This window comes from Eleutherodactylus coqui, chromosome 6 (assembly GCF_035609145.1).
Source record: "Eleutherodactylus coqui strain aEleCoq1 chromosome 6, aEleCoq1.hap1, whole genome shotgun sequence".
Classification (NCBI taxonomy): Eukaryota; Metazoa; Chordata; class Amphibia; order Anura; family Eleutherodactylidae; genus Eleutherodactylus; species Eleutherodactylus coqui.
The window spans coordinates 224,183,157-224,198,039 of record NC_089842.1 but is presented as its reverse complement, the minus strand read 5'-3'; the positions used below and the strand labels follow the sequence as shown (position 1 = coordinate 224,198,039).

The 14,883-nt window shown below is 52.8% G+C and overlaps 1 protein-coding gene across 1 annotated transcript; it reads left to right on the top strand.

The window, feature by feature from the left end:
• The first annotated feature begins 565 nt into the window (after nt 1-565).
• On the top strand, nt 566-14,099 carry RFX5 (regulatory factor X5). Its single transcript, XM_066608981.1, has 10 exons — nt 566-761; nt 5,169-5,303; nt 7,065-7,098; nt 7,173-7,255; nt 8,719-8,838; nt 8,931-9,047; nt 9,194-9,275; nt 10,016-10,214; nt 10,296-10,399; nt 13,015-14,099. Exons 2-10 carry the CDS (start codon nt 5,188-5,190, stop codon nt 13,870-13,872), a joined length of 1,713 nt encoding a protein of 570 aa, XP_066465078.1. The 5' UTR covers nt 566-761; nt 5,169-5,187; the 3' UTR covers nt 13,873-14,099.
• The last annotated feature ends 784 nt before the right edge of the window (nt 14,100-14,883 follow it).

The following is a 14,883-nucleotide window of genomic DNA, read 5'->3' as shown; positions in this document are numbered from 1 at the left end:
TGGAACTCTCTGCCTGAGGATGTGGTGATGGCAAAATCCATCGAGGAGTTTAGGAGGGACTAGACGTCTGCCCAAGTGCGGCGGGAACATGTCTGTGAGTGCTCGACTATGCTTGGCAAGAGTTTGCAGCGTTGCTAGGTGTTGAGCGGGTTCTTACAAGTCAGCGAAGGAACCATTAATATAGCCTGCTGCGCCCTCTGCAGGTGATTTCAGAGAGGTGGCAGCCCTCATTCTAATGCCTGTCCCCAGCTTGGCTTTGGTCATGTGTACAGTTGAGCCCCCCTGTGGTACAGTAAAGGAAGTACAAGAGGCCTGACAGCCACACGGGACTGCTCGTCAGCGCCTCCCTCTGAAGAGAACGTCCTCTAATTTTCCGCTTTGTTCGGGACTACAATCCCCAGCATGCCCCGGGCGGGGCTCCTGCAGTTACCTCAGCCGGGTAATGCCCGTCAATGGCCACGCCTTCCCATGACGGCACTTCTTTGCTGAAGGGCGTGGTTTATCTACTCCACTGCTGCTCAACCACTCTTGAATGTTGTGACACGAGACATACACCCTTTTTGCGCGCCTAATAGCGTGAGCCAATCATGTTGAGGTTACCAAGCAGAAGTCGGAACAGCATCCAATGAAAACTCTCGTCCTTTTAGTTTCCTGGTAGGTTTCGAGGAAGCAGCCAATGGGATTTTTAGCCTCGGAGAAGAGACGCGGCGCCCTCAACCAATCAGAAAAAAAGAGACTCGGCGGAGGCTCCCGTGGCGGCGGTAGGTTGATTCCCGGTGTTCTCACCTGTGTCCGCGGGGTTGTCACGTCTTGGGCCACAAGTCACATGTCATACGGTCGAGAGCCGCTCACTGCTCCCCGTGCGGCGAGTGTTACAAGCTCAGGCTGTCATATCGCGATAGGCGGATGTCACGAGTGGGCGGAGACACGTGGTGGGGGGGTGAAATAACTGAGTATGAGGTCACCGGGTAACAATACCCCGCCCAAAGTCGGCGAGGGGGCAAACAGTGCGGGCGACCCCGGTGATAGCCGCACCGCGTACCGGGGGGCACTGAGACCGAACAAACCACCGCACACCTGATGTACAGTGTGACCGGGGAGATAATCCCCCCCATATATACAGTGTGACCGGGGAGATAATTCCCCCATATATACAGTGTGACCGGGGAGATAATCCCCCCATATATACAGTGTGACCGGGGAGATAATCCCCCCCCCCCCCATATATACAGTGTGACCGGGGAGATAATCCCCCCATATATACAGTGTGACCGGGGAGATAATCCCCCCATATATACAGTGTGACCAGGGAGATAATCCCCCCCCCCCCCCCCATATATACAGTGTGACCGGGGAGATAATCCCCCCCATATACACAGTGTGACCGGGGAGATAATCCCCCCCATATACACAGTGTGACCGGGGAGATAATCCCCCCCATATACACAGTGTGACCGGGGAGATAATCCCCCCATATATACAGTGTGACCGGGGAGATAATCCCCCCATATATACAGTGTGACCGGGGAGAGAATCCCCCCATATATACAGTGTGACCGGGGAGATAATCCCCCCATATATACAGTGTGACCAGGGAGATAATCCCCCCCATATATACAGTGTGACCGGGGAGATAATCCCCCCCCCCCCATATATACAGTGTGACCAGGGAGATAATCCCCCCCATATATACAGTGTGACCGGGGAGATAATCCCCCCCCCCATATATACAGTGTGACCAGGGAGATAATCCCCCCCATATATACAGTGTGACCGGGGAGATAATCCCCCCCATATATACAGTGTGACCGGGGAGATAATCCCCCCCCCCCCCATATATACAGTGTGACCGGGGAGATACCCCCCCCCCCTATATATATATATATATATATATATATATATATATATATATATATATATATATATATATATATACAGTATGACCGGGGAGATTATCCCCCCATATATACAGTGTGACCAGGGAGATAATTCCCACCCCCATATATACAGTGGGATCGGGGAGATAATCCCCCCTCCATATATATATACAGTGTGACCGGGGAGATAATTCCCACACCCCATATATACAGTGGGATTGGGGAGATAATCCCCCCATATATACAGTGTGACCGGGAGATACTCCCCCCACCCCCATATATACAGTGTGACCGGGGAGATAATCCCCCCATATATACAGTGTGACCCGGGAGATAATTCCCCCCCCCCCCCCATATATACAGTGTGACCAGGGAGATAATCCCCCCTCATATATACAGTGTGACCGGGGAGCTAATTCCCCTTCCCCCCCCCCCCCATATATACAGTGTGACCGGGAGATAATCCCCCCCCCCCCCCCATATATACAGTGTGACCGGGGAGATACTCCCCACACCCCATATATACAGTGTGACCGGGGAGATAATCCCCCCATATATACAGTGTGACCGGGGAGATAATCCCCCCATATATACAGTGTGACCGGGGAGATAATCCCCCCTCATATATACAGTGTGACCGGGGAGATAATCCCCCCATATATAATTCCCACCCCCATATATACAGTGTGACCAGGGAGATAATCCCCCCTCATATATACAGTGTGACCGGGGAGATAATCCCCCCATTTATACAGTGTGACCGGGGAGATAATCCCCCCTCATATATACAGTGTGACCGGGGAGATACTCCCCCCATATATACAGTGTGACTGGGGAGATAATTCCCACCCCACCCCCATATATACAGTGTGACCAGGGAGATAATCCCCCCTCATATATACAGTGTGACCGGGGAGATAATCCCCCCATATATACAGTGTGACCGGGGAGATAATTCCCACCCCACCCCCATATATGCAGTGGGATTGGGGAGATAATCCCCTCTCATATATACAGTGTTACCAGGGAGATAATTCCCACACCCCATATATACAGTGTGACTGGGGAGATAATCCCCCCATATATACAGTGTGACCGGGGAGATAATTCCCACCCCACCCCCATATATGCAGTGGGATTGGGGAGATAATCCCCTCTCATATATACAGTGTGACCAGGGAGATAATTCCCACACCCCATATATACAGTGTGACCGGGAGATACTCCCCCCACCCCCATATATACAGTGTGACCAGGGAGATAATCCCCCCTCATATATACAGTGTGACCGGGGAGATAATCCCCCCTCATATATACAGTGTGACCCGGGAGATAATCCCCCCCCCCCCATATATACAGTGTGACCAGGGAGATAATTCCCACCCCACCCCCATATATACAGTGTGACCGGGGAGATTATCCCCTCTCATATATACAGTGTGACCAGGGAGATAATTCCCACACCCCATATATACAGTGTGACCGGGGAGATAATCCCCCCACATATACAGTGTGACCGGGGAGATACTCCCCTCACCCCATATATACAGTGTGGTCGGGGAGATAATCCCCCCCCTCCCATATATACAGTTTAACCGGGAGATAATTCCTTCCCCCCCCCCCGCCATATATACAGTGTGACCAGGGAGATAATTTCCCCCCATACAGTTTAACCGGGAGATAATTCCTCCCCCCCCCCCCCCCACCATATATACAGTGTGACCGGGGAGATACTCCCCCCCACCCCATATATACAGTGTGACCGGGGAGATACCCCCCCCCATTTATATACAGTGTGACCGGGGAGATACTCCCCCCCACCCCATATATACAGTGTGACCGGGGAGATAATCTCGCCCCCATATATACAGTGGAGTCGGGGGGGGAGGGGGGGGGGGGTATAACAACCCATATGTCATTACTGGGTCTTCTGGCCTGATGACGACCCATAAACCTGTTTTAGCAGAAGCCCCCGGCAGGTTCATGGGACGTCACTGAGGAAGTCCCTATCAGGCCTCTTTTTGGCTGCAGCTGTTATGTGGGTAAGTAACAGCTGTGTAAGGATGGCATGAGTTTTTCTGCAGCTTACTGCACTTCTGTAGGACATGGTGCCTATGCTGCTGTAAGTACAGGACACGTCGTTCCTTCACAAATGTACTGGAAATCCCCTCCGCCTCATAGAGGAAGGGTGTAGTGAGCTGGTCGTGTGCTCTGAGGTCCTCACTGCAGGCACAGCTTCTTAGCCAAAAAGTCAGACTACTTCTTGCAGTTTGGGAAGTAAAAATAAGTCCTGCCTCAATTCTGTCCTGGCCTGGGGGGGGCACATTAGCTGCACTTGTTCTTCTCTGCCGCCTGTCTGATGCGCTACTTCCAGGCCCTCTTTTCAGCTGTGTTAGAGTCAATGCTCTATTTCTGCTCTCTGATTGGCTGCTACTTCCCACGTGATCAGTGCTGTCCAGTCAGAAAGCAGGGCACAGTGTGCATTAGGTAGTTAGAAAATAAGCACAACCAAAAACCGGAGCCGGTGGGCTGGAGAGACTGTAGAGCGAGTAATAACACCCCCAATTGAGGGAAAGAAGTGTGTACCAAAAGCAGAGAGGTCTTTCCTTCCAGCCAGTGGGGTACAAGAGATGTGGGTGAGTGCGGCCCGTCGGATTCCTCCCGCTACCTGCAGGGCGGTGATACGGCAGGTAATTGTCCTGATTAGTCACTCGTGCGATATACGTTTTACGCGCCGGTTTTGGATAAATGGTAACAGAGTAAGGGTGCAATGCGTAGAGCGCTAGTGGCAGCCATTACTGCTCGTTTGTTCCGGATGCCAGTACCACCCAGCAATTGTCGGGAAACCATGAGCATTAGCGGCTGCCGCTACCTTGTCAAGATCCGCACCATTGCAGAATCTGGCTGATTTTAGGCTGCACTGGAATACGGAGCGCTCACTGCCGGCCCCAAGAGTGCAGCGCACAATACCACCCAGTAACCATTACCGAGTGCCGCCATCTTTCCCCGGTGACAGCAGCCCCCTTCTGCACCTACCAGCTTCCCTGCGCTGTATGCAAGTCGGCTGCAATCCGACAGCCCAGACCGCAGCGACTGTAAGTCCACCTATTGGACGGATTGAACAGAAAGCGATCTGTGTGCAGACCTTCTGCAAATCTGCGCAGGCTGTGCGGCTCGGCCTGGATCTGCTCCACCGCCGGTGATACCATCCCTCAGACCGGGTGATGATGGCACATACCATCCAATTCACTGGTGCTAATGTGCTGTGTATGGCTCTCTCCTGCCCCGCAGGTCCTGTACACAGGAGGGAATGGCCGAGGACGTGCTATATGAAAACATTGCTAAGAAGGGAGGACTGACGGCCGGAGACACCCCGGAGGAGACTGAGCCCAGCAACCTCCTGCAGAAACTGCGCAACCGCATCTCGTGAGTACCCGCCTGTACAGAATGCTGTGCCCGGCCCCTAGAGTTGGCGCTCTGCAGTGTAGGCCCTGGCAGCCGATCAGTTATCACAGGAGGTGAAGGAACTGCAGCGCCACCACTGGGGTTTAATTACACAGCATGACGTGAACCGCGGCCGTGGAGTCGGTGGAACATACAGACTCCAGCTTCATAAGAACAGTAACTGCAGTACGCGGGTAACATCGGGATTATACAGGGTGGAGTCACAAGCCGTATCTCATACTGGTGTCCTATAGTGACATAACGTTCTTCAATAGGACGGCACACGTTACTTGGCGGTATGGCACATGGGCCCCTCGCGTGCCGTACCATCGTGTACCATTGTGCAGCGCATCCATCCTTTCCTATTCAAGTAGCCATTGTTATTTCACTATAGGATACCAGTATGGATCCGGCTTATTACTACACCCTGTATAATCTGGGTGTTACCCGCACGGACGGACCCTGCGGCCCGTATCCACTCGGCGCAGGGTGATGCTTGTAGGCACGTGCGCTGCAGAATGCAGATTTAGACCTCCAGGACACAAGTATATTCTGGGTTCTAACTGCATGTTTCCGTGGACAGCGCCCCCAATCTAGCGTAGGACGCTACATCCGTGGACTGACGTCTGGCATGTCCTATTCCAAGTTATGGACATGTCAGACATCCGTGTGCAGAGCCCATGTATATTGGACTGTCTGTCCGATACAAGTTGCATCCAAGTCCCGCAGGTGCCACTTACACTTAGGCCCAGCGCCAGTCTAGCCAAACGGAGAGACTGGCGATTACATCCCTGACGGTTTTTGTAGTTTTTTTTGTAAAGCTCGCTTTTTTGCCACAATCACAACTGCAGCAAGCGAATGTGAAAAAGGGTTCTTGTAAGTACAGCGCGGGGTTAAGTCACACAGAGAAAGTTACTGCGCCTATTGCGGCATTATACCCAGCCGCTAGCAGTAGATCAGTTGGGTGTGATGAGACGCTCCACAAGCAATACAGTTTTTCCTCACTTTTACGCCAGGTGCTGCACTTTTTTCAGACTTTTCTATAGGCAAAAAAAGAAAAAAACTGCGTGTCTCCATTAAAAATGCTCATAAAAAGACACCACAAGTGAAGTGGGCGCCGGCTTCCCCCACAGATCGTACTGGCACCAATCTTTAAGCCAAAAACACATGGAAAAGAAGCCGACGTTTTTTTTACATTTTTACGTGGATTTTTTTCAGTTACACTTTCCTTACTTGCAGTTCTTATGTCCCGGAGAGGTTCAAGGGATTGTCCAGGGTTAGAAACACATGGCTGCTTTGTTCCAAACACAGCGCCGCCCTTGTCTTTGGGTTGTATGTGTGGTATTTGAATGGAGCTGAGCTGCAGTACCACACACAACCTTATGGACAAGGGTGGCGCTGAGTTTGGAACAAGGCAGCCATGTTTTTCCAACCTCAGACAATCCCTTTAATGCAGAAATACCAAACTCACACCCTGCAGCGATTGCAAAAAAAACCGTTAATGACTCAAAAACCACAAAAGTGTGAAAAAAGCCACTTAAAATGCGCTGCTTGTGATGCCTTTCATACTTCGTCATTGCCTTCTGGGTGACCTCTGACCGCAGGGGTTTCAGTCTCAAAAAAACCTAAGGAAAACCCCAGTAAACACGTGTGAGACCGCCGCGAGGGGCCAGTAGAGGATTAGTAGGGGGCATCTGGTATTCGCTTCCATGATTCACTTGCGGTCTTTTTTTACTTCCACAGGAAGTCGGTTCAGAGTAAAGTGGACAGTATCCTGGTACGTAGTCCTCGTCTCTTCTGTCACATCAGTGTGGCCGCCCTGACTACCCTCCCGCTTCTCTCGTCCTACAGGGTGACGTTCAGAAGTTGTCAGATTATGACAAGCTTTACCTATATCTGCAGCTTCCTCCAGGACCCAGCGGCCCAGAGAAAAGGTATCTGTGGTGACTAAAGGGCTGTCCCATTGGGGTTTTCATGTACGTTTAATCTATACATTAAAGAGGTTTTCCAAGTAATTAACACATTGGTGGCAGTGGGGGATGAGTCATAGATAAAACAGCCAACAGTACTTGCCTCTACTGCCACGCTGCTCCCCTGCCACGGCCCTCCGGTCTTCTGTTTACATGGTTGTTTACCCACATGACTGCTGCAGCCAATCAGATGCCCCGACACAGGATGCTTTCAGTGGGTTAATGGAATTGCGTAAGTGTACAGTGAATATACGCATTATACACGTGTATTCACTACATATTTACGCATCAGATCAATGGACTTGCTTGTGTTTGGGGTTTTTTTTGGGGGGTGGGGCGATGCGTGAAAAATTCTGTTAATACATATGCCAGAGAAATCAAGCAGTGTCAGATACGCAGGGAATACACCGTGTTTCCGTCCATGAAAATGCTGCATATTCATGGATGGAAAACTGCATACGCCTGTGTGAACGAGCCCTAAGGTTTAGTGTTTATTCATTACTGCTGACTGGCTGGACCGCTGAGTTGTTCTGCTCATTTACAGGGTGACTGGCATCAGATCCTCTATTAGGAGGACTCTGTACCCCCAAAACAATGCTTTTGTCTTTGGGCACTAGTGGGTATTGAAGTAAATAAGAACTTTGCCTGCAATACCAAGCCAGACCACTGCAGTGGGATCGGAGCTGTCAGTTTCCTGCACATATCAGCTCAGTGCACGGCAAATAGTTGATCAGTGGGGGTCCTGGGTTACAGACCACCAATCTACTATTGATGGCCTATCCTAGGGACCAACTGTCAATAGTTTACAACTGGACTCATTAAACTTATTATTTTACAAAAATGTCAGTGAAATCTCAATTTATTTACTTCCATCAAGTTCATCTAGCTGCCACTGGGGGCAGTAGTTGGCACATAATCCTATACATGCTGTGGTAAATATTAAGGCTGGATTCACACGGGGCGGATTTGCCGCAGAAAATTCTGTGCGGAATTTCGCCGCGGCAATTCCGCATGCGGCCGCTAATCCCGGGATTAGCCAGCCATGTAGACGAGATTTCTCAGAAATCTCGTCCACACGGGACGGCAAATCCACTGCGGCTAAGCCGGCAGAAGCTGCGGCGCGGATTTGCCGACCGCAGCATGTCCATTTTTTTTTCCCGCTGCGGCCGCGCTCTCCTCTATGGGAGCGCCGGCCGCAGCGGAAGAGCGAGCAGCCGAGCCGCTTCAAAGCCGCCGCGGGTTTTGCAGCTGCGGTTCTCCCGTCGAAAATCTCGCAGTTTTTTGCTGCGGCCAAACCGCGAGATTTCCGCCGAGAATCAGCCCTGTGAGAACCTAGCCTAATATGGCTGAAAACGCACATTACAGAGGAAGTAGTGTGAATGCAGCAGTAAATAAAGTACTACCGAGACATCTCTGTGTCTGTGCAGCCTGGACGTGAGCTCCGTGACCACCGCAGAACATATGCATGCCTGCACGTGGATCCGCAATCACCTGGAGGAGCACTTAGACACCTGCTTACCCAAACAGGATGTGTACGATGCTTACAAGTGAGTATACGATAGAAGCCACAGCTGTCCAGCCGAATCCGCATTCATCCCTCTCGCCGCTTCACAGATGGCCATTGTGTCTTTTTCCATAGACGTGCCTGTGACAACCTGTGTAGGAGACCCCTCAGCGTGGCCAACTTTGGGAAGATCATTCGAGAGATATTCCCCAACATCAAGGCCAGGAGGCTGGGAGGAAGAGGACAATCCAAATATCCTTCCCACCGCGTGACTGCGGTAATCTGCTGCGGATGGTGCGCAGTAGTGAAAGGGCTCTTAAATAGAGGCATGATGGTATAGGAGAGATAACGCAGCGGGCGGGCAGTATGGCCATGTCTGTTTCCTTAACCACATAAACGTATTGCTACAGCGGTTTGCGGAGGAAGAGTATGGTGAGCATGCCACCATTACCCAGCCTGGACCTGAAGATGACGGAAAGTGTAAGCGCAGCTCCAGCCCTGTTGTGTATGGTCAGCCCTCTTCCTTCTAGTGTGTGTATCCTTCCGCACCCCCTGCGTATAACGCCGTGTCTTTCCACGCCCCCTGCGTACAGCGCCATGTCCTTCCGCGCCCCCCCCTGCCTACAGTGCCGTGTCCTTCCGCGCCCCCCCTGCCTACGGCGCCGTGTCCTTCCGCAGCGCCCCCCTGCCTACGGCGCCGTGTCCTTCCGCAGCGCCCCCCTGCCTACGGCGCCGTGTCCTTCCGCAGCGCCCCCTGCCTACGGCGCCGTGTCCTTCCGCAGCGCCCCCCTGCCTACGGCGCCGTGTCCTTCCGCAGCGCCCCCCTGCCTACGGCGCCGTGTCCTTCCGCAGCGCCCCCCTGCCTACGGCGCCGTGTCCTTCCGCAGCGCCCCCCTGCCTACGGCGCCGTGTCCTTCCGCAGCGCCCCCCTGCCTACGGCGCCGTGTCCTTCCGCAGCGCCCCCCTGCCTACGGCGCCGTGTCCTTCCGCAGCGCCCCCCTGCCTACGGCGCCGTGTCCTTCCGCAGCGCCCCCCTGCCTACGGCGCCGTGTCCTTCCGCAGCCCCCCTGCCTACGGCGCCGTGTCCTTCCGCAGCCCCCCTGCCTACGGCGCCGTGTCCTTCCGCAGCCCCCCTGCCTACGGCGCCGTGTCTTTCCGCAGCCCCCCTGCCTACAGCGCCGTGTCCTTCTATGTATATAATGGCATGTCCTTCCCCACAGTCTGAGCTGACGGACCTGGTCCAGTCGTACAATACGGACGTGATAAACGCCTCCTGCGCCCTCATCTGTAACTGGGCCGAGAAGATTCTCAAGAGATCCTTCAACAACGTGGTGGAAGTCGCCCAGTTCCTCATTCAGCAGCACATCATCAACCCCCGCAGCGCCAACGCTGAGCTTGTCCTCTCCATGGTTCTCTCAGGTGACTCTCACACTGCCCTCCTCAGTCCACACAACGCCCTCTTATATGCCATTCATTGCTACCTATTTCTTTTTGGCGCAGACAATTCTCAGAGCAGCGGACAGAAGGCGCAGAAGCAGCCGCCGGAGGCAGCTGGGAGTAAGCGGCCGGCAACTCCTGATAGCGGAACAGAAGCAGCCACTAAGGTGGGTATGGCAGGATTACGTCCTTACCCCTCCTACGGCTACTCGTGCCTATGTGTTTTATTCAGCGTTTAACGCTGTCAAACGCTACCATTGATTTCAATGGGGCTTCTCAGACATGCGCCAGAACACAGCGTTTTTAATGCACGGTCAGTACTTGCACCATGAGTACCAGTTCAGCAGGCGGCCAATCTTTATGCAAGTCTTAAAAAGTCAACAGGAGAAGGAAACAACCTTAACCTTCCCTAGAGCAATCAGTCAGACATTGGATGCAGTATTAGGGCGTTCAATCCACCCGTTCCATATCTTATGAAATTTGGCAGGGCAACCTCTAACCATGTATGTCAGTTTACATAGAGGGTGACACTATCTATTTCACGCAGCTCCTGTGGTTATTTTAGGGTGCTTCCAGTTGAGCAATATTACTTTTTTTGTGTGTAGAACAGCATTAATTTGTACAGTGTGCGCGTTGCCACATCAACCAGGATGTCCTCCATGAGGCCAAAGAGGCTGATTTTAGGGTGTAGAATATGCTGGGTTCCCAAATTTGTTTCCATAAATTCAAAAACATCTCAAGAAACATAACCCGTATGAGTCTGTCCCTAGCACTAATCAGAGGGGGTCCGGAGGTGGCCAAGAGGCCCCTCCAGTCGTCTGAGTCCAGCCCCGCTATATCTGAGCCCCATTTCCCAAGAGCCTTATCTTTCTGTGGAGTAAAGTCCCATTTAGATGGGACGAGTGTCAACAAACTATTCCCGACACTCATCCCCGCACATACTAGCTCCCATGCACCTGCATGGGAGATAATATTGCTGGCTCATAGCGGTGGTGGCAGGAGGAGATTTCACTCCTTACGCTTCCCTGCCCCATTAACATAACATAGCAGCTGTTCAGTACTGAACGGCTGCTGTTTACACTGAGCGATCAGCTCATCGTCCATTATTTATGCAGCACAGAAGCTAGTATGTGCGAGGACGAGTGTCGGGCATCATTTCCTGACTCTCGTCCTGTCTAAGTGGGCCTTAAGGCTATGAGTCAGCTGCCTAAAAAAACTGGAGAGAGGCTTCAGGAGGTTGGCAATCTGTGCCAGGTCTTCCAGTCTGGTCAAAGCAAGCAGGATGCTCAGGCCCCCAAATTGGGCTCTAAGGGCGTGTTCCCCTCCACTGCATCTGAAATAGTAGTGACACCATGTCGTCTCCAGAAGGTGATGTCTGACATGCACTGTAAGTGGGGGAAATTGGGGTTGCTCCATAGGGGAGTGTGGGGTGACCATTTGGCTGCTTCATCCGGGTATCAGATGGAGGGCGATATTCCAGGCCTTGAGAGTCACCCACATAGGTATCGGTAGAGTACTGGTATGTGAGGTCGGTCCCCTTAGCTGCAAGCCTCTCAAGCTCTGTTCTGGACCTACTATCCTACGCTGAAGTCCTATCACTGGCTAGCTAAGTACTAACAGTGAAAGTGGGAGAGAGCCAACCCCCGCCCCCTCTTCCACGGACAACCAAAGGACCTCTAGCTTGATTATCAGAGTGAAGCCATGCTACAGTTTGCAGGGGAGTATTTTACATAGTGTTACGAAGAAACTTTTAGGGATTAAGATGGGGGTGTTGGAATACATACAAGAATTTGGGCAGCAGCTTCATTTTAATTAGATTTATATGACCCACTAGTGTTAATGAGAGCAAAGCCCACCGCGTTGCCATATCTTTCACCCATCCCAAAAGTGGAGCACGGTTGTCTGCGTAAAAATAGTTAGTGGACCTCCGTACTTTTATGCCCAAGTAGGTGACATTGTCCGTCCATCTCAAGGGGGCAAGGAGGTCTGCATGTCAACGAAATCGCAGTGTTAAAACGGCAGCGTTTTACAAGTACATGTGTGAGAGTGGCCTGCCTGCAATGTGTTGCATCACTCTGGCTCCTAGTTGTAGGTGTGGCCCCTGGCCGGCTGGCTCCGTGTTGTATCACTGTGGTTCCTGTGACCTTCAGCAGGCTGCTCTGTGTTGCATTGCTCTGGCCTCTGGTTGCAGCTGTGGCCACTGGCCAGCAGGCTCCGGAACTGCTCTGATTCCTGGCCTATAGGTATAGCCCTCAGCCAGCTGGCCTTGTGTTGTATTGCTCTGGCTCCTGGTTGTAGGTGTGACCTCCCCCTGGCCGGCTGGCTCTGTGTTGTATTACTTGGGTTCGTGGCTGTGGCCCCTGGCTCTGTGTTGTATCACACTAGCTCCTGGCTGTAGGTGTGGCCCCTCGCCATCTGGCTCTGTGTTGCCACTCTGGCTCTTGGTTGTGGCCCCTGACTCTGTGTTGTATCACACTAGCTCTTAGTTGTAGGTGTGGCCCCTGGCCGGCTGGCTCTGTGTTGTCACTCTGGCTCTTGGTTGTGGCCCCTAACTCTGTGTTGTATCACGCTAGCTCTTGGTTGTAGGTGTGACCCCTGGCCGGCTGGCTCTGTGTTGTCACTCTGGCTCTTGGTTGTGGCCCCTGACTCTGTGTTGTATCACGCTAGCTCTTGGTTGTAGCTGTGGCCCCCAGCAGGCTGGTTGGACAGTGCCCTGTATTGCACTGTTCTGATTACTGGTGAGATGCCCTTGTGCCAGTTATTTTCATGTGTTTGTTTCCAGAACAAGAAGACCCCCGCCCATCCTGCAAGCCCTCCACAGGTGAAAAAACGTCCCCCGGAACCTCAGAAGCCAGCCAACAGCCCGCAGGTTAATGCCCTGGTGGCCCGTCTCCCTGTTCTGTTGCCCCGCCTTCCAACAGAAGAGAAGTATGTCAGCTCCAGCCCCCCCGTTCGGTTTACCCCACCCGTCCTGGCACCAAATATAATCCCTGGACAATTAAAAGTGTCTCCTTTGCCTTTTACACGTGGGATGCCCCTCACAGTGACTGGCATGAATGGGACTGGACTGGTCTCTCAGCCAGTGGCGCCGCCTGTCATCAGCATGATACTGCCTGATATGAGTAATCTGGAGTCTCACCCTCTCGGCAGAACCAACCAGAACGGCGGCAAAGACTTTGAGGTGGCAGGTGGCACGGCGGACAGTAAAGGGAGCAAGCGTCTGGCGGCATCCACCGTAATGTCTACAGAGGAAGGACAGTCAAAAAGGAAGCGGGGCCGCCCGAGAAAAATGGATGCTTCTCAGAGTACTCCTGCCAAATCGCCTTCTCAAGCCAATGTGGCTTCAGGGAGGGTGATGGTAGGCAGCAGCACCTCTGGGCAGAGGAAGGACAGTGACAGGGAAGCTGGCAGTGCTGCAGTGGTAGCCGGGCCATTCACACCTGACAGAACCATCATTAGTGGAGCTGACAGCCAGCTACCGGCAGCTCACAGAACAGCAGATCTAGAGGTAGCTACAGCTGAAAGCGACACCAAGGTGACCGCCGAGACTGTCCCAAACCAGGTCAGTGTCATCCAAGATGGCCGACAGAGCTTGGCTCAGCGGACTTTACGTCCTGGGGACGGCCCAAAACGGCAGTAAGGTCGCGATGAGACCCCCAACATAGGACAGGTGGAATGAGGTGTGGCCCAGGATCCCTCAATGTGCCGCTGTCTTGTGTCACCCCATAAAACGTCTGCAGGAGAAGAGCCATATCATCACCACCATGACGTCATTACGTACACGCCGCCCCACAGTCCGCCCGTCAATGTTTGTATCACTTGTTAATTGTTCACAGATTGGGTAATATGAGATTTCTTACAAACCGCTGTGGCCTCGAACCTTCTCATTTCTTGGTGTCACGGGTAGATGGCTCCTGCTCACTCACTGAGCGCTGCTCCGAGGCCGTGGACTGCAGCCACTCTAGCTGTGATGGGCGGTTCTCAGTGGAGCTCTGGATGTACACAGCTGGCTATAGGATATATTTACGCTCTGGTCAAAACTGCATCAGAAAAATACAGTTTGTGGGAAAACCTACAGCAAAAATGTATTTGGTGTTTGACTGCATGCTGTGATTACGGCTAACATGGAAAAGCTGAATTTTGCTGCAGTGAGAACTGACACAGGGTTCTCAACCAGCAATGAGAGCACACGTTTCTCTAGGTGCGCGCCTGTCTGGGCATGCGGTTCTGTCTGTGCCTCACCCGCCATAGGAGCAGGCCCTGGTCACACACAGTCACCGCTCCGGCATATGAGCAGGCCCTAGTGGTCACACATAGTCACCGCTCCGGCATATGAGCAGGCCCTGGTGGTCACACAGTCACCTCTCTGATACACGAGCAGGCCCTGGTCACACACAGTCACTGCTCTGGTACAAGAGCAGGCCCTGGTCACACACAGTCACCGCTCCGGTACAAGAGCAGGCCCTGGTGGTCACACAGTCACCTCTCTGATACACAAGCAGGCCCTGGTCACACACAGTCACTGCTCCGGTACACGAGCAGGCCCTGGTCACACACAGTCACTGCTCCGGTACACGAGCAGGCCCTGGTCACACACAGTCACTGCTCTGGTACACGAGCAGGCCCTGGTCACACACAGTCACTGCTCTGG